The 23,659-nt window shown below is 38.9% G+C and overlaps 2 protein-coding genes and 1 long non-coding RNA gene across 4 annotated transcripts in view; 2 read left to right on the plus strand and 1 right to left on the minus strand.

The window, feature by feature from the left end:
- DIAPH2 (diaphanous related formin 2) overlaps positions 1 to 20,069 on the minus strand; it is a 987,699-nt gene extending 967,630 nt beyond the window's left edge. Inside the window, exon 1 of the mRNA XM_059385748.1 lies at positions 19,685 to 20,069. Within this exon, the coding sequence (XP_059241731.1) occupies positions 19,685 to 19,816 (132 nt within the window). The 5' untranslated portion in view covers positions 19,817 to 20,069. The remainder of the gene's footprint in view (positions 1 to 19,684) is intronic.
- On the plus strand, positions 11,448 to 11,747 carry LOC132007359 (large ribosomal subunit protein eL39). The gene has a single exon (XM_059385508.1). The coding sequence runs from the start codon at positions 11,481 to 11,483 to the stop codon at positions 11,634 to 11,636; it is 156 nt and encodes a 51-aa protein (XP_059241491.1). The 5' UTR covers positions 11,448 to 11,480; the 3' UTR covers positions 11,637 to 11,747.
- A 154-nt stretch (positions 20,070 to 20,223) lies between the features above and the next one.
- The window catches only part of LOC132007552 (uncharacterized), a 92,764-nt gene continuing 89,328 nt past the window's right edge, over positions 20,224 to 23,659 (plus strand). Inside the window, exons 1-2 of one of the 2 annotated variants that reach the window (XR_009401391.1) lie at positions 20,224 to 20,585; positions 21,396 to 21,468. This is a non-coding gene — a long non-coding RNA (uncharacterized LOC132007552). The remainder of the gene's footprint in view (positions 20,586 to 21,395; positions 21,469 to 23,659) is intronic. The other variant, XR_009401390.1, reaches the window with a different exon arrangement.

The raw sequence follows: 23,659 nt of genomic DNA on the forward strand, positions 1-23,659 counted from the left end.
GTCTGTTACTCCTAAAAAAGTAGCATGCTATCATAAAATAGCATATATTTTGGACAGAATCAGTTAACCTGAGACTCATTTCCTTATTTATAAAATGTGGAAAATAACTACATTTACCACACATTTCTGGTAACAATGAAGGAAGTTGGTGAGTCCCCAGAACAATGTCTGAAACAATTAGTAAATGTTAATTCCCTTTCTCCACCTCACTTCTGAGTTGGTAAAAAACGCTTCATATGATCACCCATATTCAATTACAGAGCAAGTTTGGTCATAGACGTCCCCCCAAGATCTTAACACTTGTAAAATCAATGTCACTTAGGGGCACCTGGGTAGCTCAGTTAGTTAAATGCCCAACTCTTGATTTCAGCTCTGGTCATGCTCTCAGAGTCCCGAGATCAAGCCCCACATAGGACTCCATACTCAGGAGAGTCTGCTTGAGATCCTCTCCCTCTCTCCCTCTGCCCCTCCCCCAACTCACACTCTCACTCTCTAAAAATAAATAAATCTTAAAACAATTACAAATAAAATCATAACACTTAAAAAAACCTGTCTTTATATAACTTTTAATTTATATATGTGATGATCTCTCTATTGAGAACACCCTCATTTAACCTTACTAAAGTGGCTTTCAGGGGCGCCTTGTGGCTCAGTCAGTAAAGCATCTGCCTCCAGCTCAGGTCATAATCCCAGGGTCCTGGGATAGAGCCCTATATCAGGCTCCCTGTTAAGCAGGGAGCCTGCCTGTTTCTTCCTCTCCTCTGCCCCTCCCTACCACTGATGCTCTAATAAATATAATCTTTTTGAAATTTTTTTAAAATAAACTTTCATTCTCCAAGACCCAGATCAGATGTGGCCTCTGTGAAGTCTCTCCTCTCCCTACCAGCAACGATATGTGGCATTCCAAAGAATACTCTGCTCACACCTATGTATTACAGAACTTACTACTTTAGACTTGCATATTCCCCTTTTCTCACTAGGATATGGGTTCCTCAAGAGTAAAACCCATGTATAGTTGTTTCAATATGTGTGGAATGATTATACTCTATAACATACATCTATAATAAGTACAACTGTAAATACAACCATGCAAAATACACAGAATACACTGGCTCTCTATAGGAAACTGAAGGTTGAAGGGGAATGAGTTGATCATGTCACTTTCAGAGGACAAAGACTTTAAGAAGTTACATGAAGAAATGGAAGGAAAGTACTTAGAATCGTCTGAGAAGAATAAAAGGATAAAAGGTTACTTCAGGTAGATGGAAGAATTTAGGAAATAGCTTCACTTAAAGGGGCAAACAGAAGAAAGAATATAAGAAGATAAAATTAGGTAGCTTAACAGTAACTGTATATATAAAAATAAGATTTGTCCTCATGAATTGGATAAGTAGTCACTTTTGCTTTTGCTTCCCTGTCTTCCAGAGACATGTCTAATAAGGTCAAAGAGGCTTCTGCCTCTGTTTTCCTGTAGGATTTTGATGGTTTCCTGCCTCACATTTAGGTCTTTCATCCATTCTGAACTTAATTTTGTTTATGGGTCCAGTTTCATCTTTCGGTATGTTGCTGTCCAGTTTTCCAAATACTATTTGTTGAAAAGAGTCTCTATTTTTCCTTTGGATATTCTTTCCTGCTTTGTCAAAGACTAGTTGACCATACAGCTGAGGGTCCATTTCTGGGTTCCCTGTTCTGTTCCACTGTTCTAAGTGTCTGTTTTTGTACCAGTACCATACCATCCTAATGACTACAGCTTTGTAATATTGCTTGAAATCTGCAATTGTGACGACTCCAGTTTTGTTTTTCTTTTTCAGAATTGCTTTGGTTATTTGGGGTCTTTTGTGGTTTCATACAAATCTTAGGATTGTTTGTTCTAGCTCTGTGAAAAATGCTGGTGGTATTTTGATACAGATAGCACTGAATGTGTAGACTGCTTTGGGTTGTATACACATTTTAACAACATTTGTTCCAGGAGCATGGAATGTTTTTCCATTTCTTTGTGTCCTCTACAATTTCTTTCAAAAGTGTTCTACAGTCTTCAGAGTACCGATCTTTTACTTCTTTAGTTAGGTTTATTCCTAGGGATCTCATTGTGTTAAGTGCAATTGCAAAAGGAATTGATTCCTTGAATTCTTTTTCTACTGCTTCATTATTGGTATATAGAAATGTAACAGATTTCTGCACATTGATTTGATATCCTGCATCTTTGCTGAACTCACCAGAGTTCTAGCACTTTTTTGGTGGAGTCTTTCAGGTTTTCTACATAGAGTATCATGTCTTCTGCAAATAGTGGAAGTTTGATTTCTTCCTTGCCAATCTGGATGACTTTTATGTCTTTTTCTTGTCTAACTGCTGAGACTGAGACTTCCAGTACTAAAATGAACTACTGGGGTTTCATCAAGATGAAAGCTTCTGTACAGGGGCACCTGGGTGGCTCAGTGGGTTAAGCCTCTGCCTTCGGCTCAGGTCATGATCTCAGGGTCCTGGGTTCGAGCCCCACATCAGGCTCTCAGAGAGCTCAGCAGAGAGCTCTCTCTGCCTGCCTCTCTGCCTACTTGTGATCTCTCTCTCCCTCTCTGTCAAATAAATAAGTAAAATCTTTAAAAAAAAAAAAAGCTTCTGCACAGTAAGGAAACAATCAACAAAATTAAAAGACAGCCTTCACAATGGAAGATATATGCAAATGACATATGTGATAAAGGGATAATGTCCAATATCTATAAAGAACAAGCTCAACATCTAAAAAACAAATACCCCAGTTAAGAAATGGGGAGAAGACATGAATAAATACTTTTCCAAAGAGGTTATCCAGATAACTAACAGACACATGAAAAGACGTTCAACATCACCCATGATCAGGGAAATACAAATCAAAACTATGATGAGATACCACCTCACACTAGTCAGAATGGCAAAAATTAACAACACAAGGAACAACAGGTATTGGTGAGAATACCTGTGCTGGTGCCACCACTCTGGAGAACAGTACAGAGGTTGCTCTAAAAGTTAAAAATGGAACTACCCCATAACCCAGCAATTGCACTATTAGGTTTCTGCACAAAGGATACAAAAATACAGATTCAAAGAGGTACATGCACCCTTATGTTTACAGTAGCATTATCAACAATAGCCAAACTATGTAAAGAGCCCAAATATCCACAGACTGACGAATGGATAAAGAAGATATTGGGGTGTGTGTGTGTATAATATCACTCAGCCATCAAAATAAACAGAATCTTGCCATTTGCAATGCTGTGGATAGTGCAAGAATGTATCATGCTAAGTGAAATAAGTCAGTCAGAGAAAGACAAAATACCATATGATCACACTCATGTAGAATCTAAGGGGAAAAAAACAGATCAACATACGGGAAGGCGGAAAAGAAAAAAAAGGAAAGAGGAAAACAAGCCCAAAGTGACTCTCAACGACAGAAAATGAACTGAGAGGTTGCTGGAGGAACATGGGTGGGGGATGGGCTGAATGGCTGATGGATATTAAAGAGGGCACCTGTTGTGATAGGCACTAGGTGTTGTATGTAAGTAATGAATCACTGAATTCTACTCCAGAAACCAATACTGCACTACATGTTAAGAAAATTTAAAAAAAAATTAGTCACTGGCTTTCATTAGTCAAATAGGGAAGTTAACCTCAATTAAAGTGGACCAGAAATCATAAAGGTCACTCAGTGACTAATATTACAGTAATACAGTCTGGTGATAAGCAAGGAGAGAACTTATCCTGAATAAGTAAACTTGATAAACACCATATGTACATGTGTCTACATATCAAGTTAATTTTTATTCTCCCTGCAAAGAGAATATTAAAACAACCACTGCCATAAAGTACTCCAGGTTTCACAAATGTCTCACAGAAAAGAATCAACAACTTTATGCTGTTTTTGTTAGAACCGCATCATAATTAGGAAATGTCTTTCAGCAAACAATGATATGGTATTGAACTTCAATGTCAGAGTAGCTAGAAAAGTTTGGCACCAACTGCATTCAGGTAGTATTTGAAGAGGCATGTGATTGCCTGCAACTGTACATAGAGAAGAGCAGATAAAGAAACAATTTTTGAGATGAAGGGCAAAGGAAGCCATTACCTTTGCAAGTCAACAAATCCAGTGACAGAAGCTGCTAGAGAAAACTATACCATGGAATGTAAAATCCATATAGATGATGAGTTAAAGTGACCAGCATCAAAAGCTGTTTAGGTGTCAAGGAAACAGCAGATGGAAAAATTGCCTTTTAAACTCATTAGGATGAGAGTGAGTATTTTTCTCAGAGGTCAGAAATTAGTGATAAGAGGTATAAGTTTACAACAACAAAGTTGTGAACAGTCCAGTTCAGATTTCCTGTAGTGGAAAGGAAGGAAATGAAAATAAAATTGGTAGGAGACAAACAATGCTTCCTTGAAAATAGGGATGACCTGGCCGTCTCAATACAGAGGGAACGATAATATAATGGAAGAATGAATAAATGGCTAAGGACCCAGTAATTTTTCACATTAAATAAACACAAACTCACAGAAACCAAAGCAGGATTTCTCAACCTTGGCACTACTGACATTTTGGGCAGGATAATTCTTTGTCATGGGGAGCTGTCTTGCACACCGAGAGGATGTTCAGCAGCATGCCTGGCCTCTACTCACTTGATACCAGTAGCACCGCCCCCCCAATTTATGACAACCAAAAATGTCTCCAGGTACTACCATATTTCTCCTGGAAGACAAAATTATGCCCTGCTGAGAACCACTGGTATAAAGAAAAAGAATACACTTTTGGGAACAAGAATGTGACATATGTAAGGAATTACATACTTTTCTAAAACACAAGGCTAAAGCTTTAGAGCTCTAGGTGAGGTCAAAAACAAAAGGACATCAATAGCCAAGACCATATTTGGAGGAAATACAAATTTGTAAGAATAGATAAGAGGGCTCTTTGAAAAACAAATTAAAAAAATACTTAGTTGGCTTAATTACCAGCTTTCCCAGCTATGTTTATATCATTATATGAGCTTTAGATGTCCTTTTCCTCCTGGTTTCATACTTATTGTACATAGTTCCATGAAAAAAAAAAAAAGCACAGAAATTTTAACTCATTCAAGTTAGTGATCATAAGTATGGAACAGCCCGACTTTCAAGCATATACTGGTATAATCATGACCTGTTTCATTCATCACATTTGTTAATTAAAAGCTCCCTTCTATTCTTGGGAGGATGATGATTAAGACTGAAGGGCTAGAACTCAAATCACAAACACATTTCCATATTATCTGGCATGTAAACCCATAGTTTAAGACTCTATTACTTGTCACACAACAACACAAAAATAGTTGTGTGACAAAAATAGTGTCACAACACTCTCAGAAGCCTAATTAAAAAGGTAACACTTGGCTGAATATGCCACACTTTTATAGCCGCCAATCTTTAAGCAAAGCAGACACAAGCAGCAGCAGGAGAAGGTAGGTGATTCTTGGCACTCCCCTAAACAAGAAACAATGCATATCATGTACTTATATACTAGGAGATAGCATTAGTTTTTCCAAAGCAGTTTTACTTCACACAAAATTTCACAAACAAACAAGGGGAATGGGCAGAGGAGGAGAGATAGAAACTAAAAGATGAAACAGGCAGTTTGGCTTGGCAGTATAACCTGTTCAGAAGCTACTCTCTTCATGGCTAACATACAAAGACAAAAAAAATAAATAAATGAGACAGAGAGAATCATATGCAATATTCAATAGTTGTAAAGTACAGTAGGCCTTGTGTTGACCACGAAATTATTTAAGAGGCCAGACTGATATTTTTAAGAATTATGTTCATATATCCTTAAAATCGACAGCCATATCACTTTTATCCTCATAGCTATTTCCCATCAAGTGGTGACGTATCTGGCCTACTACTTCATGGCAGTGATTCAAAGAATTTTAACTACTAATTATCAGTGGCAATAAAATGAATGGCCCTTGAATTTAGTCTACTAAATTTTACATAAGCATAGTGCAAATGTAGGTCAGGTCCAACCATCACCAGTCTAGAGAACCACTAGGTCTTCAAGTCAATTTAGAGCCAGTCTAAAATTTAGGGTCTTAGACAGTATAAAAACAATGGCTAAAAACATGGATTTCCTTAGTCACACTGGTCTTGAATTTCAAATTCACCACTATTTCATTGGGCAAGTTACTTATCCTTTTCTTTTTTTTTTTAAGATTGTATTTATTTATTTGACAGACAGAGATCACAAGTAGGCAGAGAGGCAGGCAGAGAGAGAGGAAGGGAAGCAGGCTCCCTGCCGAGCAGAGAGCTCGACACAGGACTCCATCCCAGGACCCTGGGATCACGACCTGAGTCGAAGGCAGAGGCTTCAACCCACTGAGCCACCCAGGCGCCCAACCTTTTCTGAGCTCTCTTCCTCACCCACAAAATAACTGATGTGATTTTTTTGAACCAAATGAGTCACTGTTGATGGGGGAGGTATCTGCCATCAATCCCTGAGCAACCCTGCACATTCTTACTAGGTAGAAAGGCCCTGAGACTGAAGGGCCCTGACAACAATTTAGCCAGGCCATTTCTGAGGGCTATGTTTAAAGCACGTGACCCTAGGGACACCTGGGTGGCACACTTGGTTAAGCATCCAGCTCTTGACTTTGGCTCAGGTCATGATCTCAGGGTCATGGGATTAAGTCCCACATTGGGCTCCATCCTCAGAAAGAAATCAGCTCCAGAGTCTCTCTCTCCCTCTGTGCCTCCTCTCTGTCTCTCTCTCAAATAAATAAATAAGTGAAAATAAAGCAAGTGGCCCTGATCATGAGGTAATACCACCCCTCCCCAAAGAACATGCTTGCTTCTGCTTATCATAAAAGTGGTAAATCCTCCAAACTCACTGTTCCTCTCCTGTGACACAACTGACTACCCATGTAGGCATCTATACTGGTCTACCTGTAAAAATTAGGACCACAGTGAACCAGCAGGTCACAGTGACATTCTGTCTACTGCTTTTGCAATGAATAATAAACCATCTTTTATTGCTGACCCACGAGTCTTAAGTTTTCTGCAATCCTTCACGAAACAGCAACAGGTATATAAGGAGGATAAAATCCCAGACCTGTAACAGTTCTTGACAAAAATATGCAAGGCATTTAGAATAGCAACTGGCACATACAATATCTTTCATTACTGAGAAACTCCTCTGGGCAGGCCCAAGTACTATACTTGGTCAGTAAACCAAGGGAACCACCCAAGTATTAGAATGACCTAGGATAGAGCCAGCATTCTTTAGGGCCCTTTATACAATGCATGGTTAAAACAATGCTGATGTGACCTTCACTGAACTAGGCTAACTCAGACCCTGGAAACAGTAAAATTAATTGGTATTTTCACCCATTAGCACTCAGACTTCAACTGTCATCTTTTATAACTGCCAACTTTTCATCTAACTAGAACCTACATGTCATGTATTTATGTTACAGAAGAGTCATTACAACTGTCAATAACCTCTGACTTCCTGTACATCAGAGCTGAATGGAACCTTAAAGATGGTTTATTTCAACTCCTGGATTTTACAGAATAAATGGACACCTAGAGAAAAGATAGATGACTTGCCCAGAGTTATATTTTTAAAAGCAGTCAGCTTACCTTCTATATAACCTCTTCAAATTGTGAGAAATTAACTCTTAAAATAAAACTTAATAAGATCAGTTAAACACCCTATTTAGCTTATTTCAACTCTATATAGCTTATGAAACTCTTAGATTCTATAAAATATGGAGTCATGAAAACACAAAGTGGTGATACTAGAATCAAAATGCAATTTCAATTAGTTTATGGCAGCATGACTGATGATGTGTGTGGATGGGAAATACTTTTAAATAAATCTGTCACATTCAGTAATTGATTTCACATCCAATGGCCATCCTTCTTGCATGTTATTTCTGTGGCCAGGCAATAGGATACACCACTAATAATATTCACAGAAACCAGTAAAAGCAAGGAGTAAGATGATCCAAGTTAGGGGCGCCTAGGTGGCTCAGTTGGTTAAAGCCTCCGCTTTCGGCTCAGGTCATGATCCCAGGGTCCTGGGATCGAGCCCCGCATTGGGCTCTCTGCTCAGCAGGAAGCCTGCTTCCTCCTCTCTCTCTCTCTCTCTCTCTCTGCCTGCCTCTCTGCCTACTTGTGATCTCTGTCTGTCAAATAAATAAATAAAATATTTTTTAAAAAAAGATGATCAGAGTTAGAAACATGCAAGGGTTAATAGGTTAGTTAAACGGAGGTGGTTGAAAGCAGAGATATGTAACATAACCTATCTTGATCCACAACTAGCCACAAAAGATTTTATAGGAGGAGTGTGATAAACTGGGCACAGAGCCCTGCTTAACTCCTACTTTAAAGTATAACTAATGCTTCAATTCCATTATAGCGAGATATATAGCCCCTTAAAATTTAGTATTTGGACTCAGACCTATTCAGCCATATAAATATGGAGGATTTGGATCTCACAGAAATTTATAAGACCATCTTGATTAAGCAAGTATAGGCTATACAAAGGAAACCTAAGAATTCAGAGGTAAGAAAACATGGGTTAGCCCTGCTTTAGTAAAGCAAACACATGAAAAGCCAAACCACTGGCATGGAAAAAATCCAGGCCATTTTTTTTTTTTTTGTACTGTAAAATCTTCCCTCCCTTTAACAGCTTGTTTAAAGACCATTAGCTATTCAACCAAAGGGGAGGAAAAATGTAAGCTAATGCACTGCCAATGAAGAACAAGTTGTGAAGTCAGCCTAAGAAAAGATTATTTCCACTCACAAATGTTTTATGTACACACTGACTCTTCTGGAAAACATTGATTTTGTAATGTGAGGTACTAGGCTGCAAGGCACATTAGAGGATATACTTCTGCCAAATTTATTTCAACCCATTTTAAATTTCTACAGGTTCTTGCATAGGTAACATAAGTGAAAATAGATGTTATGACACAAACTTTTAAAAAAATGCAGTTTTACCCGACAGTCTGTAACCATGCGAAGAACTGTAGAACAATAACATCAAGAAAATCACTGGAGACAGTGCAGAAAGGGAGGAACCTTAAGTTAGAAAAAGCAATCAACATAATGAACCTGGAGGCTAGGTCCTCCAGAACACAGCCCTCTACAATTGAGGAATGCAATCATTTAAAGGCAAAGGTAGGGCACCTGGTGGCTCAGTGGGTTAAAGCCTCTGCCTTCAGCTCAGGTCATGATCTCAGGGTCTTGGGATCGAGCCCCACATCAGGCTCTCTGCTCAGCAGGGAGCCTGCTTCCCTATCTCTCTCTCTGCCTGCCTCTCTGCCTACTTGTGATCTTTCTCAGTTGAATAAATAAATAAAATCTTTAGAAAAAAAAATAAAGGCTAAAGGTAGTCAGGCTTAGGATAACACATTATATAGATATACACCTTATGTTCTTTTTGTCAGAATTAATGACAAGTGGAAAATACCTTTTCTAAGTGAGACATTATCTAAGTCCTGTGCCTTGCTGAATCTCCTATCAGGTATGAGAATAAAATCCACAAAATAAAGATAAAAGGAATACAATAAAAGTAGTTTAAATGCAGTCACTAGCCCATATTACACACTCTGTGTGAATTACAAAAAATAGTCCCCAGAAGATACAGTCTTGTGATTGAGCACATGATTTGGTAAGTGATGTGACCTCATGGTCTCACATCCTTGAGTGTCGCTGCCCAAGTCTCTATTATACATACAACTTCAAAATGTAAGTGTACAGTCTATACAAGGTCTTGCTTTCTACATATAGAATCTTCCTAAACAGCTTCAGCCAGCATGATACGCTATTAAGCATTTGAAATTTTATCACTGGTAGATTGCAAAGCACATAAAACAATACCTCCACAGATTTTTCTCCCCTCAGCGAAACAAAAGAAACATGTGCCACAATGATCCAGCCCCAACAATTATCAATCATCTCCTATTTTGAGGAAAATTACCACCTGACTGGATCAGTAAATAGACTAGAAGTTGAAGACTGGAAATGGATTACTAGTCTAAATCTACTTGAATCCAAAGTTCAAGAAATGATATGCCTACTGCCTCCCAGTATAATAACAGCACTCAGCACTAAATTGCTATCTGGAAAGTAGTGGTTACACAACTTCTTTAGTAAATCTGTGTGGAGTCCAGGCTTTTTGCCCAAGTAGATTTCTCATACTTACCCACTCCACCCATCCCCAGCTCCATCACCACATTAGTATAGCCTGATTTTCAATTTTAACCCCACAAATATCCAAATAAGAAAACTTAATAGTTCCAAGTTCTTTGTAAAGGTTTACTCACCCAATTATCCATATTCAGCAACCTAGAGTATATTAAAGTGGCTAAAAATCAATGACAGACACCTCAATTATCAAATTGGCATTTGTATTGAAATAAAAACTAGAGCTAGTAACATATATATAGTTGTGTGTATCAAAAGAGTTATATGAACCCTTTAGCCCAGAACTCAAGAACACATTTCCTTTACCCAACTATCTACATTTCCCTATAAAGAAAATACTTACACATAAACCCCACCCCACTTCACAAATTGCAAAATGAAGAATGAGTGATTACCCAACCAGTGAGTGGAGCCAAAAGTCTTATTTGGTCTCTTTTCTATGGCACATAGTAGCTGTTCTAACTCTCCACGTTTGTCTAGACAACCTTTCAGATATTTCTACAGAATTAAAGACAGAGGGGCAGCTGGATGGTTCAGTCAGTTAAGTACCCCACTCTTGATTTTTGCTCAGGTCATGATCTTAGGGTCCTGGCACTAAGCCCCACACTGGGTTCCATGCTCAGTGCAGAGTTTGCTTAAGAGATTCTTCTCTCCCTTTCTCCCTCTGCCCCTCCCCCTGCTGGCAGGTATACACTCTTGCCCTCTAAAATAAATAAATCTTTAAAAAAGGAACTGAAGATAGAAGTGAACTTAATTGGAACTGATACTTCATGATAGCACTTTATGTGGAATAACTTTAAATGAAATTTTACCATTAACTTTGGGGCACCTGGGTGGCTCAGCACGTTAAGCATCTGACACTTAGTTTTGGCTCAGGTCATGATCTCATGAGTATGAGATCAAACCCCACTTCAGACTCCGCGCTCAGAGTCTGCTTAAGAGTCTCTTCCTCTGCCCCTCCCCCCATTTGCACATGCACACTCTGTCTTTCAAAATAAATCTTTAAAAAATTGTACCATTGGGGCACCTGGGTGGCTCAGTGGGTTAAGCCTCTGCGCCTCTGCTTTCGGCTCAGGTCATGATCTCAGGGTCCTGGGATCAAGCCCCGCATCGGGCTCTCTGCTCAGCGGGGAGCCTGCTTCCCCCTCTCTCTCTGCCTGCCTCTCTGCCTACCTGTGATCTTTCTCTCTGTCAAATAAATAAATAAAATCTTTAAAAAAAAAATTGTACCATTGGCCGCCATCCTGCTGTGTGCTGCACGCTGTTAATTGACCATGTCTTCTCACAAGACTTTTAGGATCAAGCGATTCCTGGCCAAGAAACAAAAGCAGAATCGTCCCATTCCCCAGTGGATTCGGATGAAAACTGGTAATAAAATCAGGTACAACTCCAAGAGGAGGCACTGGAGGAGAACCAAGCTGGGTCTCTAAGGCGTCCCACCTCACGCGATGACACACCTAATTGGCACCATGTATTTAATTAAGCTACTTGAGGATCATGTGTTCTATTCCATCACCCTGTTAACCACCTTTCTGCCTGGCCAATAGATACCATTTATCAGCGAAAGATTTTTCTGTTACTATAGCTCTGCACCAGTGGGTTGGTTTGGTAATAAACATGAGGCCTTTGAGCTGTAAAAAAAAAAAGAAAAAAGAAAAAAATTGTACTATTAACTTCAAGTTGTATTTGGTTAAGGAACTCAGTGACATGTATACTAGTTAGGCACACATTAAATTAAAACTCTATCTTTTGAGTCAATTAGGGATATTTGAATATGAATTAAGTATTAGATGATACCAAGCAATATATTATTTTTTAAGTGGCAACAGTGGTATATGGTTACATTAAAAAAAGGTAATTTTTACTTTTTATTATATTTATTATATGCCTTATATCTTCCTACTGAAGTATGTAGGAAAAAAATGACATGATATCTGGGATTTGCATTAAAATACTTTAGCAAAGAAAAAATAAGGATGGATAAAGCAAATGCTGAAAATCTAGATAACTGCTAGATTGGGGGTAATGGAGATACGGTAATTCGTTATACTAACCTCTCCACTTGTTAGTACATTTGCAAATTTTTATGTTTTACAAAAAGGCCACATTAACTAGCCTTTATTATACATAAAGTGAAAACTATATTTCTATCTTTTTTTACTTTGAGCTAGGTGAGAGACCAATAAATTAAGGATAAAATTCCTCATAATTTTGACCAAATCTTTACCAAAGCATGTGGATATCTATCCCAGAATGACAGATTTAGAACTGTACCTATTTTCTCCCCTGGGTGACTCCCAGAATTACCAGGTGATAGAATCAACAGCCTTTGGGAAGCAATACATTACTAATGAAGTCTCGGATTCCTACACCAACCTGCATGAATAGCGACACAGAAGCTTCTCAACTGAAGTAGGCACTGCTATAGAGAGCCTTAACAGAAAGAAAGACTGGTGGACAATTTGACAGTGTTTGGTAGCTTACTATCCCGAAAACAACGCAGAAAAGCCTTCATTAAACAAAAGCTTGTGTAAGTGGTGATTAGTAAGAATTTTGTTTGCCACATTTTTTCATGAGAAAGCACCAATACCCTTTCCCCAGGACGCCTTACATAAAGCAAGCAAAAATCAGAATTCACTCAAATGTCTGCTTAAGCTATAGCCAGAGTAAATCAATCAGGCTGAAACAGATTCAACCTAATCAGATAAATAAGTTTTAAATTAGTATGAGTTCACATTTATTACTTACAGTCATAATAAATAGCTATGTAAAAATACATCTCAACCTTCCTTTATACAGATCAATTTTGAGCTGTCTTTCTATAAGAAGACAATGGGTATCTCCTACAAGATGCCCACTTGGATATCAAGTATGTAACTATTATTTCAAGTCACCTGGCCATCATCTTAGTTTCTTCAGTCTTGAGACAAAAGAGCAGCATATCAAACATCCCAAATCTGACAGAAGGAATTGGTCTCGGCATGGCAGACTAGATACAGGAATAGGGGGAAGTTGGGTCTTCAATAACAATCCATATGGTGCTAGTGATAACCAGTAATTTTTAACCAAATGTGCTGATTCAGGGAAATTAGCATATATTATGTGTGTATAATTTTCAGAGTATCCTGTCATTTAAAGTGTTCTTTGGGATCACACTGGCAAAGAATAGGATTTCACTTCAATGACATACTGCTACTGCCAGAGCTAGAGCTCCTCGTACCTGGAGTAAACTCTAGGTGGATTATAATTCTGATGGTTCCAAAAAGGAACAAAATGAGAGATTGAGTAATTTTTCACCTTCAGAGACCTTGAAGCATAATAACTCAGTGCTATAAGCACTTCTTGCAATATTTTAAACTTATCTCTAGGCTAGTCCCCTTAACATATAGGGACTCAGTTTCCTTATTTGTACAACAGCAGTTAAGCTACCTGGCAAGGCAGAATGCCAAAGATATCTAATAAATGATGCCAAAAATAATAAAAGATATCTAATTTAAAAATGTTTTTGTTTTAAGATTTTTATTTACTTGTCAGAGAGAGAGAGAGAGAGTACACACAAGCGGGGGGAGCAGCAGGCAGAGGGAGAAGCAGGCTCCTCGCTAAGCAAGGAGCCTAATGCAGGACTCAAATCCATTTTAAGACCCTGGGATTATGACCTGAGACAAAGGCAGACCCTTAACTGACTAAGCCAACCAGGTATCCCTCTAATAAATATTTTTTAACAAAAATTTTAAATGTGTCAAATTGATAAATTAAAAGAAAATGGTAGCCTGGTTCTTAAAAAAATACTACAGTAAAAAAAAATGTTAAATTCACATCTTATATTCATCCAACAGAATTATTAGTAAAAGGTCAGAATGTATACTCCTCCAAATGGACAAATGGAATAGGGAATCAATCAACATATAACCATATTATGGTACTTCATACAATAATATTAGAGCTATCAAATTGCAAGAAAGCCATTAAACCATCCAACCACAATCACATTCAATTCAGGTAGTATAGGGGGTTAATCGTAATGCTATATTATTGTATAGCAATACAAAATTTCTAAATGCTATCTCATTCATTTCTGTGTTTTATCTACATGATCTTGTAAAGCCAGTCAGGCAGACATTATCTCCAACCCCCAGATGTTAATGAAAGGGCTCAAACTCCTGCTGTTAAACAGTTCATCAGAAATCACAAGCAAAGGGCACCTGGGTGGCTCAGTCCTTTGGCCTCTGCCTTCCTCTCTGGGTCATGATCCCAGTCTCGCAACAGGCTCCCCACTTGGCGGAAGCCTGGTTTCCCTCTCCCACTTCCCCTGCTTGTATTCCTGCTCTCGCTGTCTTTCTCTCTGAAAAATACATAAGTAAAATCTTTAAAAAAAAAAAAAAAAAAGGAAGCAAAGAAAGAAAGAAATCACAAGCAACTAAAAGACAAGACACTGGACCCAGGTCCTTTGGTCCTCCTACTAATAACAATAAAGTGTTTCTTGGGTCATAAGTTTTAATACTTTTTGTCTGCATTAAGTTCAGGTTCTGCCATCACAAGAATCCAAACAAAAAGGGGGATAGAGAAGTTCTCCCAGACAAGAAGTTTCTTGAATTTCAAAATAGACGAAGGACACAGAGGGATGTACAGATAGGTTCATTTGATGGAGTATTTTTTAAAAGCCTATTTTCAACAATTTACACTCTCAAAATGTCTGGCCTATAGGGAAAGAATTCCCAGCTAATAATCATTTACTGAGTAGTTCTGTACTCAAGCACCAGGTTACAAGGTTTTCAAGAATAGGCATAAAGTGGGACCACAGCCCAGAAGCATTTTAAAAATCTCTGTAGATACAAGATCAGCATGTAACATTAAGACTCACAATAGTTATGAATTCAGCCTTTGGTAAGCTGAGGAATCAGTGAAGTTTTAATAAAAGTATGAGGGAATTTTGAGACACAAGCTGAGCTGTGAAAGTCAGGTGAGATTTATAAAGGAGAAATAAGGTAGATATTTCAAATCTGGTGATAATTTTCAGTATGGGTTCCAAGAAGGTGAGACAATGGAGTAGCAGGAAGAAACTGAAATGCAGAGATATATATGCCTAGTAAAGAGATGAACTAGTAAATCAATGAGTAGATGAGTTGCAACTGAAATCCAGGTCTCTAAACATCAAACTCTTTGGTCACTCTGTTCCTCTTAACTAGTCTTCTTGCCTCCACTCTGCCCCCTTCTCCAAGAAACTCACCACTGTATTAAGTTTCTTTAATTCTGATCAGGCCAGTCCCCTGCTTAAATCTCTTCAATGGCCTACTGTGGCTTACAGAAAGAATTTGAAACTGTAAAATAGCATACAAATATCCATCATGATCTGGACTCTCTCTTTTCTAGCAGGTCCACCATAGGTACCCTTTGTTTCAGCCATTAAAATCTACACACAGTTCCTTTAATAGGCATGTTACCATATCTCTCTACCTTTGTATATGTTGTTCTTTCAACCTAAAAATGCCTTTCCTTCCCCTTCTTCAATTAATACCTTATTCTTCAAGCTTTGGTGTAAATGTCACCTACTATGATTAAGGCTTTCCTTGTTACACTCAACCATCCAATTAGATTTAGATGCCTCTCCACAATGTATCACCCTCCTATGCATATCCCTATGCTTCTTTATCACACAGCTCTTTAATCATTAACTTCCCTGTCTCCCCCACTAGACTAGGTGCATCTTTGTATCACCAACCATCAGCATGCCTAACATCCAGTAGGTGCTCAGTATATGTTTGTTGCATGAATGAACTCATTGTGCTCAACTTTTCAATTAAATCAAAACATGATTTATCCAATTAAAAAAACAAACCAAATATTCAGGAAGTTATACAATAACCAAAAAATTAACTTCTATTACACCAAGTTACTAATTTGACTCCCCTATGTAAAGACCAAAGGCTTCAGAAATGATACAGAAACACAAAGCCAAAAAGCAAAAACATCTAAGACTGTTAAGCCCTTCTTCACCACTGTGTGTGTGTGTGAGGGCTGTCAGTTCTACCTTAACAATAGCCTCTTTTAATAATCAAGCCATTACCTTAAATATGTGGAATTCAAGATGCAGCTCCTTCATAATACTTCTAGAGTTCTATTAGGTTTGACAAAACATACTCCATGACTGACACTAAATTAGTAATTAATCTAAGATTCATGCTGCTTGATGACATGCTACAATCTGGGCCTAACCAAAGAGCGACATAAAAATACAAAGCTTTAATAATAATACATTATTCAAAAGGTGCTAAGTCCAAGAGATGAATGCCTTCAGTAAAAAAAAATCAAATAGGGTCATTATGAGGATTCGCAGATGAAGAAAATTAAACTAAGTTCTGTTAAATTTGTATTTAATCTTAAAAAGAAAAATTTTTTTTTCTTTAAAAAGATTTTATTTATTTATTTGACAGAGAGAGAGAGAGAGAGAGAACGAAAGAGGGAACACAAGCAGGGGAAGTAGGAGAGGGAGAAGGCGGCTTCTCGCTAAACAGAGAGCCTGATGTGGGACTGGATCCCAAGACCCTGGGATCATGACCTGAGCGGAAGGCAGATGCTCAAGGTCTGAGCCACCCAGGTGCCCCCACCCCCCAAAAAATTCTAATACCCATCAAAAAGTTGAGATATAAAGTAGTTCCTCTCAACAGAAAACATACCTTCCTTCTCCAGTTTTCCAGAACAATGAGAAACTAAATGAAAACAAATGAATCACAACCCTTATACTTTAATGAATCCACTATAACTATTGTTACTTTTTCAACGTAATGGAAATTTTCATCTTAACTAATACTATATATAGACATTATCTAATTAACTTCTTTTTACTCCCAGAAATCTTCAATACCAATCATTTGTGTGATCAGTACTATTTCCCTTCTGCCTTCATTACTGACCTCCTCCTCTCCCTGTTAAACTTGGGAGTGGAATCAACTGGCATACCTTTACCCTCTCTCTTTGGTAACCCAATAGTTCTTAGCCTTCTATAGTTAACAGGCGCCTTTGAGAAACTGATGAAAACTATGAAACCCAGAAAAATGAATGTACCTATTACACTCAATTTTTTTCATACAACTTCAGGAATTACCCCCCACAGTTACCTACACAAGTAATTTTTATGACCATATAGCTCTCTTCTATAATCTCACACAACTCCTTTATATACATACACAATTAAGAACTTTACAATGATTAATAATACTCAAAATAATAAAATTAAGTAAAGTTTTATCTTACTGGCAATATTTTAAGAACCCCCAGATGAACTCCACCCTAAAAGGCCTTAGAACATGTTGAGCACTTCAATAAGACAACTCAAAATAATGAGTAAGGCATTAATTAAAAAAAAAGTCTTATCAAGTCTTGTTGTTTGATCAACTTGCTTGCTATAAAATGGCCGAAATGTCTTCCTAAATTTGTTTTTATTAACTCTGACATATCTGCTTCTAAAATCATGTAAGTCTCAAAACTTAATTTGTGCAAAAAGTAAAGTTCCAACTGCTATTAATTCTTGGATTCAAATACCCATTCTACAATATCAAGCTATGTTCAACACTGAATACTGTAGCCAGTGAGTGAAAGTGATACCATCTCTTAACGATCTAGTTACCTCATCAAAGCAAGTAAAACATAAAAGATGAAACAGAACAAATACCAAACGGAAAGGAAGAATATAATCAAGGTGTTATTACTAAAAGAGATAAGTGCTTTCTTGAAAGTGTAGTTCCTAAAAGTAGAAGCTTCTTGCTGGATATACCAAACTATTCGTGGACACTAAGCTGACGTTTATTTTTGCTTGAACTTTTAATCACTGTTTAAATCACACTTTTGTACTGGGTCAAAAAAAAAAAGGAAACATAACCACTCTTTTACCACAAACTGATAAATTTCAAAGCTGCATCAGAATTTTTAAATATATTAAATGTTGGTGATACACTCACAAAACTTTCCTAAGTTTCATAAAGCTGTGCGCACCTATTATTAAACCAATTAGCCCTCTACCAGCATAGACAATTCACCAAAAAAAGTTTCTTTATTTGTGAATACTGGGTTAACAGGATATATCAAGTAAGCAAGTTATCAGTTTGCCTCAAGTTAGCGTGGAATTGATGAGACTTTAAACTGTTCATTTTATTCTAACCCACTACGTCCCTTCTTCCCACACAATGGAAATCTATATACTTTCTGAAATAATAGTTTGATCATTGTCTTCCAGCATGGACAATTCATCATTGAAAGGCAAACTGGAAGTAAAAGAGAAGTGCAACAGGTACATACCAAACGATCAGATGCCATAAGAAAATAGTTATTAGTAATGTCACTGTCTCCTCTGCTATTATAAACAAGTTGCTGGTGAAAACTGAAAACTAAATGTGCAACATGTGCTTGTCCTTCTGAGTTAGAGGAAGAAACTTCAAACAAGATTTATTTGCTGAACTTGTGCAGGAAAACTATTTTCCCTCATAAAATTATGAAATTATAAACTTTATTGATAAATGTCTGCATATTTGCCATGACCGGGAAAAAAAGACTGTAGCCAATATATTTTGTTAATGCTACTAGTTTTTAAGTTTCACTATTAAACCATTTTCATATAAACTAAAAATAAAAAAAGAGGAACCTTTTTAACTGATGAGTTGAAGAAACTCCAGTATTTCCCAACCTAATACCAGGCCCCATAGATTACATTCCTCTGCACATTAAGTCAGTGGCAGGAAATGGACTGCTACCACTGGTTCACACACTTTCAGGGCTATGAAACTTGTGCAGTCTTACTGCTTTTGACCATTCTTAATCAACTACGTGGAAGTACTGTAATGACTCTATTATATAAACAACAATTGGGGGTACCTCACCCAACCTCAAACTCCCACGCTCCCCCCGACTCTTACACAGAAATGTTTCTTGGGCAAGCACATGGAAGAGGCAACGGGAAAAGGCGCACGTAGGCGATTCTTCCTTACATTTCTGGTAAAGCAGAAAGACTAGGAGCCTACGCTGTGTGGTTTTTTTAAGGGTGGGGCTGGTTGGCAAGTCTGTGGGTGGGCTCCCAAGTATTTGGATTGAAAAGAAGAAACGTTCCCCTTACCGGACAGTAAGCATTAAGAGTCAAAACCTAGCAACAGACTGTGGTGGAAAGGAAAGGAATCGCGGGAAAATTCATGCCCACAAGTTAGATAATCAACAGACCCTAGCCAGTACTCCGAGTCTCCCCAAGTTGGGGTGGGGCCCTTCTCTTTTCCACACTGCCTCCCAGAATGATACGAGTGAGAAAGGGGTTAAATGAAGAAGGGGGTGCTCTTCCGCCCCCACGCAGTCTCCGCGGCTCCCCGAGTAGCACAGCGAGATCGCGGGTAGCCTTGGGAGGGGCCCCGGATCCCCCTATGCGCAACTGCCGCAACTGCGGGAGGATCCTGGGGCTCTCGCTGTCCCCAAAGCCGGCGGGGGCTGCGGGCGCACTCACCAATTTAGGTTTGTTTTTCGTTTCCTCTTCGTTGGCGGCCCGGGTTCCCGCGCTCCGCTTGTTGCTCCGGCCCCCACCGGGTTCCTCGCTGCCGCCTCCCGCTCCCGTTGCCGCCGCCCCGGGCTGCTCCATCTTTCTCCGGCCCTATCACCTGTGACCTGTAACCCGACCTCTCCTCAACTTGGGGAAACCCCACTAGGTGGTCCCGCTGCCCCCAGCTGATTCGGTATCACCTCTTCCTGTGTGAGAATGTGTATGCCTGGAAAGCGGCTGATTTCAGGCTCGCGGCTCCCAAGCACCCTCGACGCAACACGCCGTTGCCACTAACTCGGCGCCAGGGCAAGCCCTGCTCCTGAGCAGCTGCAGTTACCGCGGTCGCCGGCGCCGCCGCCCTTAGGGCGGTGTTTAGGGTGGAGGGAAAGTAGGTGCCTATCTCTTTAAGAGGGCCTTGACACACGTGATTCATCAAAGTACCCGCAGTCAGCCGACCGGGCGCGGAAAGCTGCTTCCTACTCCCAGTGCGGAGCGGGCCTTAGCTACTGAGCATGCCCAGAGCAGCGACGGGAGCCAGAGGATAGCCGAGGACTTTAAGCTGCGGTTAAGCACTGATTTCACTTCCCAGGGGCCTAGAGTGAAATGAAAGGGAACTAGTGAAGAGAAAAGAGGTATAGCCCATTTTAGAGACAGGGAACCTGAGGCCCGGAATGATTCAAGTGTGAGTTTAACTGGCAGGTCTACCTAAGTATCAGCTTCCACTGTTGTAGGCCGGAGCACCTACCCCACAGAGGCCTTGCTGGGGGTGTGGTCCTGCTAGGCTCCAAGGGAGGGGTGGATTGGAAGACAGCTGGCATCCTATAGGAAAACCACCGCTGGAAGTGCTAATTAATTGCCTAGACGGACGGTATGGGTCAAAGTGGACAGATGGGGTGCTTTATATTGCCATGATTACTTTGCGATCAAAGAAATAGGGTCGTTCCTTTATTTCCATGCTGCTGGGTAGTAGAAGCAGCACACATCCACTACTTAATTTTGGGGGAAGAGGGAGCAGGAGCAGTTAAGTCTCTTTAACCAAAGTACCTATAGAGAGCTAGCAGTTGGATTAAGTGATTTTCAGTTTGGGGGACTAGCTTAGGTTTAGGGTTATTGTGAGGAGTAAGACATGTGTGTCACAGCTTTGTTTAAAACATAAATCTCTAGACAAATGCTGGGTGTTTTTGTGGAGCAGTAGCACCGTACTGTAAATATTGTTAGTCTTTGGTGCTTGTGTTGTCAGGAAGAGGCCTAAGCTATATTTCTAACATCTTTTTTTTTTTTTAAACAGGGCCGCCTAAAAAAAGTGTACACACTGAGAACATTGCAGGGGTAGAGCAGGATTTGAATGAACCACAACCATAGACTAAGAGCACATATGATAGAGAAGCCTGAAATGTAACCTCAGATAAGAAGTCTATTAACATGTCCAAATGCCTGTTATTCACATATCTTCAAACTATGACTTCTTTTGCCCTCCCCTTCAACCTAAATTCAACTATGCTGAATCCAATTGGTTTATGAGCATATTTATTGAGAGAGTGTTACAATAAATTTGTCCATGCTATAGATGTGAGGAAGCAATTAATTGGGACAGTAGAGTGAAAAAAACATAATATATCTAAAAACAGTTTAAATCCTGTCTTCTTCATTATTATTAACTTTCTTTTTAATCACACAGGTGATAAACTACCCAAAAACAGCACAGAAGAAGAAATACATCCTTCCAGACAGGGTGGATAAGGAGCCCTAAGGTAAATTTGATTTGTCTAAGTTTCTATCTTAAAATTTGATGTATATTTTGAATTCGACTCACTATATGCATACAAACACATACGTGATAAATTACTTAAATGTTTCCCCTCTGAAAAACTGAGTAAAAATACATGCTACAGAAAGACATGCCTTGCATATCTTTATCCAAGACTTTCTTCCAATTTCTGTTTAAGGGATATGGATATGGATGAGAATCCTCCAAGCTCAAACGTAGCTCAATAATATGCTCAATGGATATTTATTAAACTCCTTAGGGTATACCAAGTGCTATGCAGAGTGTTCTAGGTTAGAAGAAGGAAAGGACACACTTTCTGCCCTTTAGTACCTGTGCTGGGAGAGACAGACTGAACTGCATTTCAGATTCAGAACAGATATGAACAGGGAACTCATAGAGCACATCAGAGCAGTAAAGCACCAGAATGTCAAGGTTCCAAGACACCTTCCCAAAGAGAATGATGCTTGAACTAAGTCTTAAGGGTATAATTAAAGTTAATAAGTTTTTTTGACAGCCTACTATTAGGTACTGTGCTAGCCATTGTGGATACAATAGTGAGCAGGATAGATATGACTTGCTCTAAGGGCTTTCAGGCTATTGGAAAGCATATTAAACAAAACTGTGTTGAGCAATTACAAGGCAAAGAAAGAGGGTGAAGAGCATTTCAGGCAAAGGAAATGACAATGGCATGTGGAAAGACCGTATGGTTAAGAAATTGGGGGCATCTGGGGGAGAAGGCTTCTGTGGCCAAGAGAAAAAGTAGAATAGATAAGCAGTTCCCAGATCATGAAGGACTTGTAGGTCTCATTGGTGTGGATTTAAAAGGGAGAAGACAGTTGTAATACAAATGACCTCTGTTTAGAGTGTGTAAATAAACTTGAAAATGGATTGGCATTATTTTGAATAAGGTTGGGTTTCACTGTCCTCAGGCAAGTGAAGCTACATTTGAAATCCAATTAGAGGTATGTGTAAAAGATGCATAATCTTACTGCAAAAAGTGAAAAAGTCTCTTCCTGATATGGCTTACATCCGACTTTACTGTCATTATCTCAGCCCCGCCCCATCTTTATTCTCAAAGTTTGTTTTTAAGCATTTTGCTTCAGTTAATGTAAACAGTAATCAAACAAACACCTCCCGTCCTACATCAGGGTCATTGGTCTCTCTTGGAAGTTAACATGTGAAAGAAACCACTACTGTCCTACAAGGATTTGCCCACTGATTATGAAACAGGCGCCTCACCAAGTATACAGTCCTAGGACTGATCTCACTGCTCCTGCATTCCTTTGTTTTTACCTTCCTGGGACACACAGATAGCTTGGTGGAGGGAGAGACCTCTTTCCTCTCATGCTGAAAAAAGGAGGCTCTAACATTAGTTGGGATATCAAAAGTTTATGTTAGACATACTGACCTGTGGTCTCTTCCTCTGGCTTTTCATGATTTTAGCATCCAGTTAACTTTAAAAACTGAGCCCTAAGAGAAAAGAAAGATAAAAGCGGCTAAGATCTATATTTCTTCAAACTGACTGTAGAGTTCTTTGTTACCCCCAGAGGTTTCTGATGAGCCTCATAGTATCCCTCTTGCTTTCTGTGTCTCCCTTCTGCTGACTGTTCTCTTTTAAATAATCTGGGTCATTAATAAAGAAATGATAGGAAACATGGATTAGGCAAAAATGAGAAATAACCCCCTTTAGGGTCATGGAAAAACATTTGTGATATAAAGTTTGCCTAAGAGTAAACAAGTATTTATTAAGCATATACTATGTGCCAACACCAAAATAGATGTTATGCCAAAAAAAAAAAAAAAATGCCAGACATTCTCCTGTAATGTTATATATGTCTTCCTGAAGAATCTCCTGTTCTATAGAATTGCACACTGAGGAAAAATGGATAATGGGAAACATGGTTAGGGAAGATATTTAAATCCAGTACAACTTTATAATCAGAGCAGTAATGAAAATAATAACCATTCTAACAAGATTAAATCTCCATTGGCATTTGCTCCAGCATCACAACCTTCAATGCTTGGTAGCCTTCATGCTTCTTCCTTCCTGTTGTGGCTCCTCAAGGGCATCATTCACTTTGAATAAAATTAAAAATATAATTGGGAACGCCTTGTTGGCAGTCAGTTAAGTCTCTGGCTCTTGGTTTCAGCTCAGGCCTAAATCTCAGGGTCCT

The sequence above is a fragment of the Mustela nigripes genome, chromosome X, assembly GCF_022355385.1.
Source record: "Mustela nigripes isolate SB6536 chromosome X, MUSNIG.SB6536, whole genome shotgun sequence".
NCBI lineage: Eukaryota > Metazoa > Chordata > Mammalia > Carnivora > Mustelidae > Mustela > Mustela nigripes.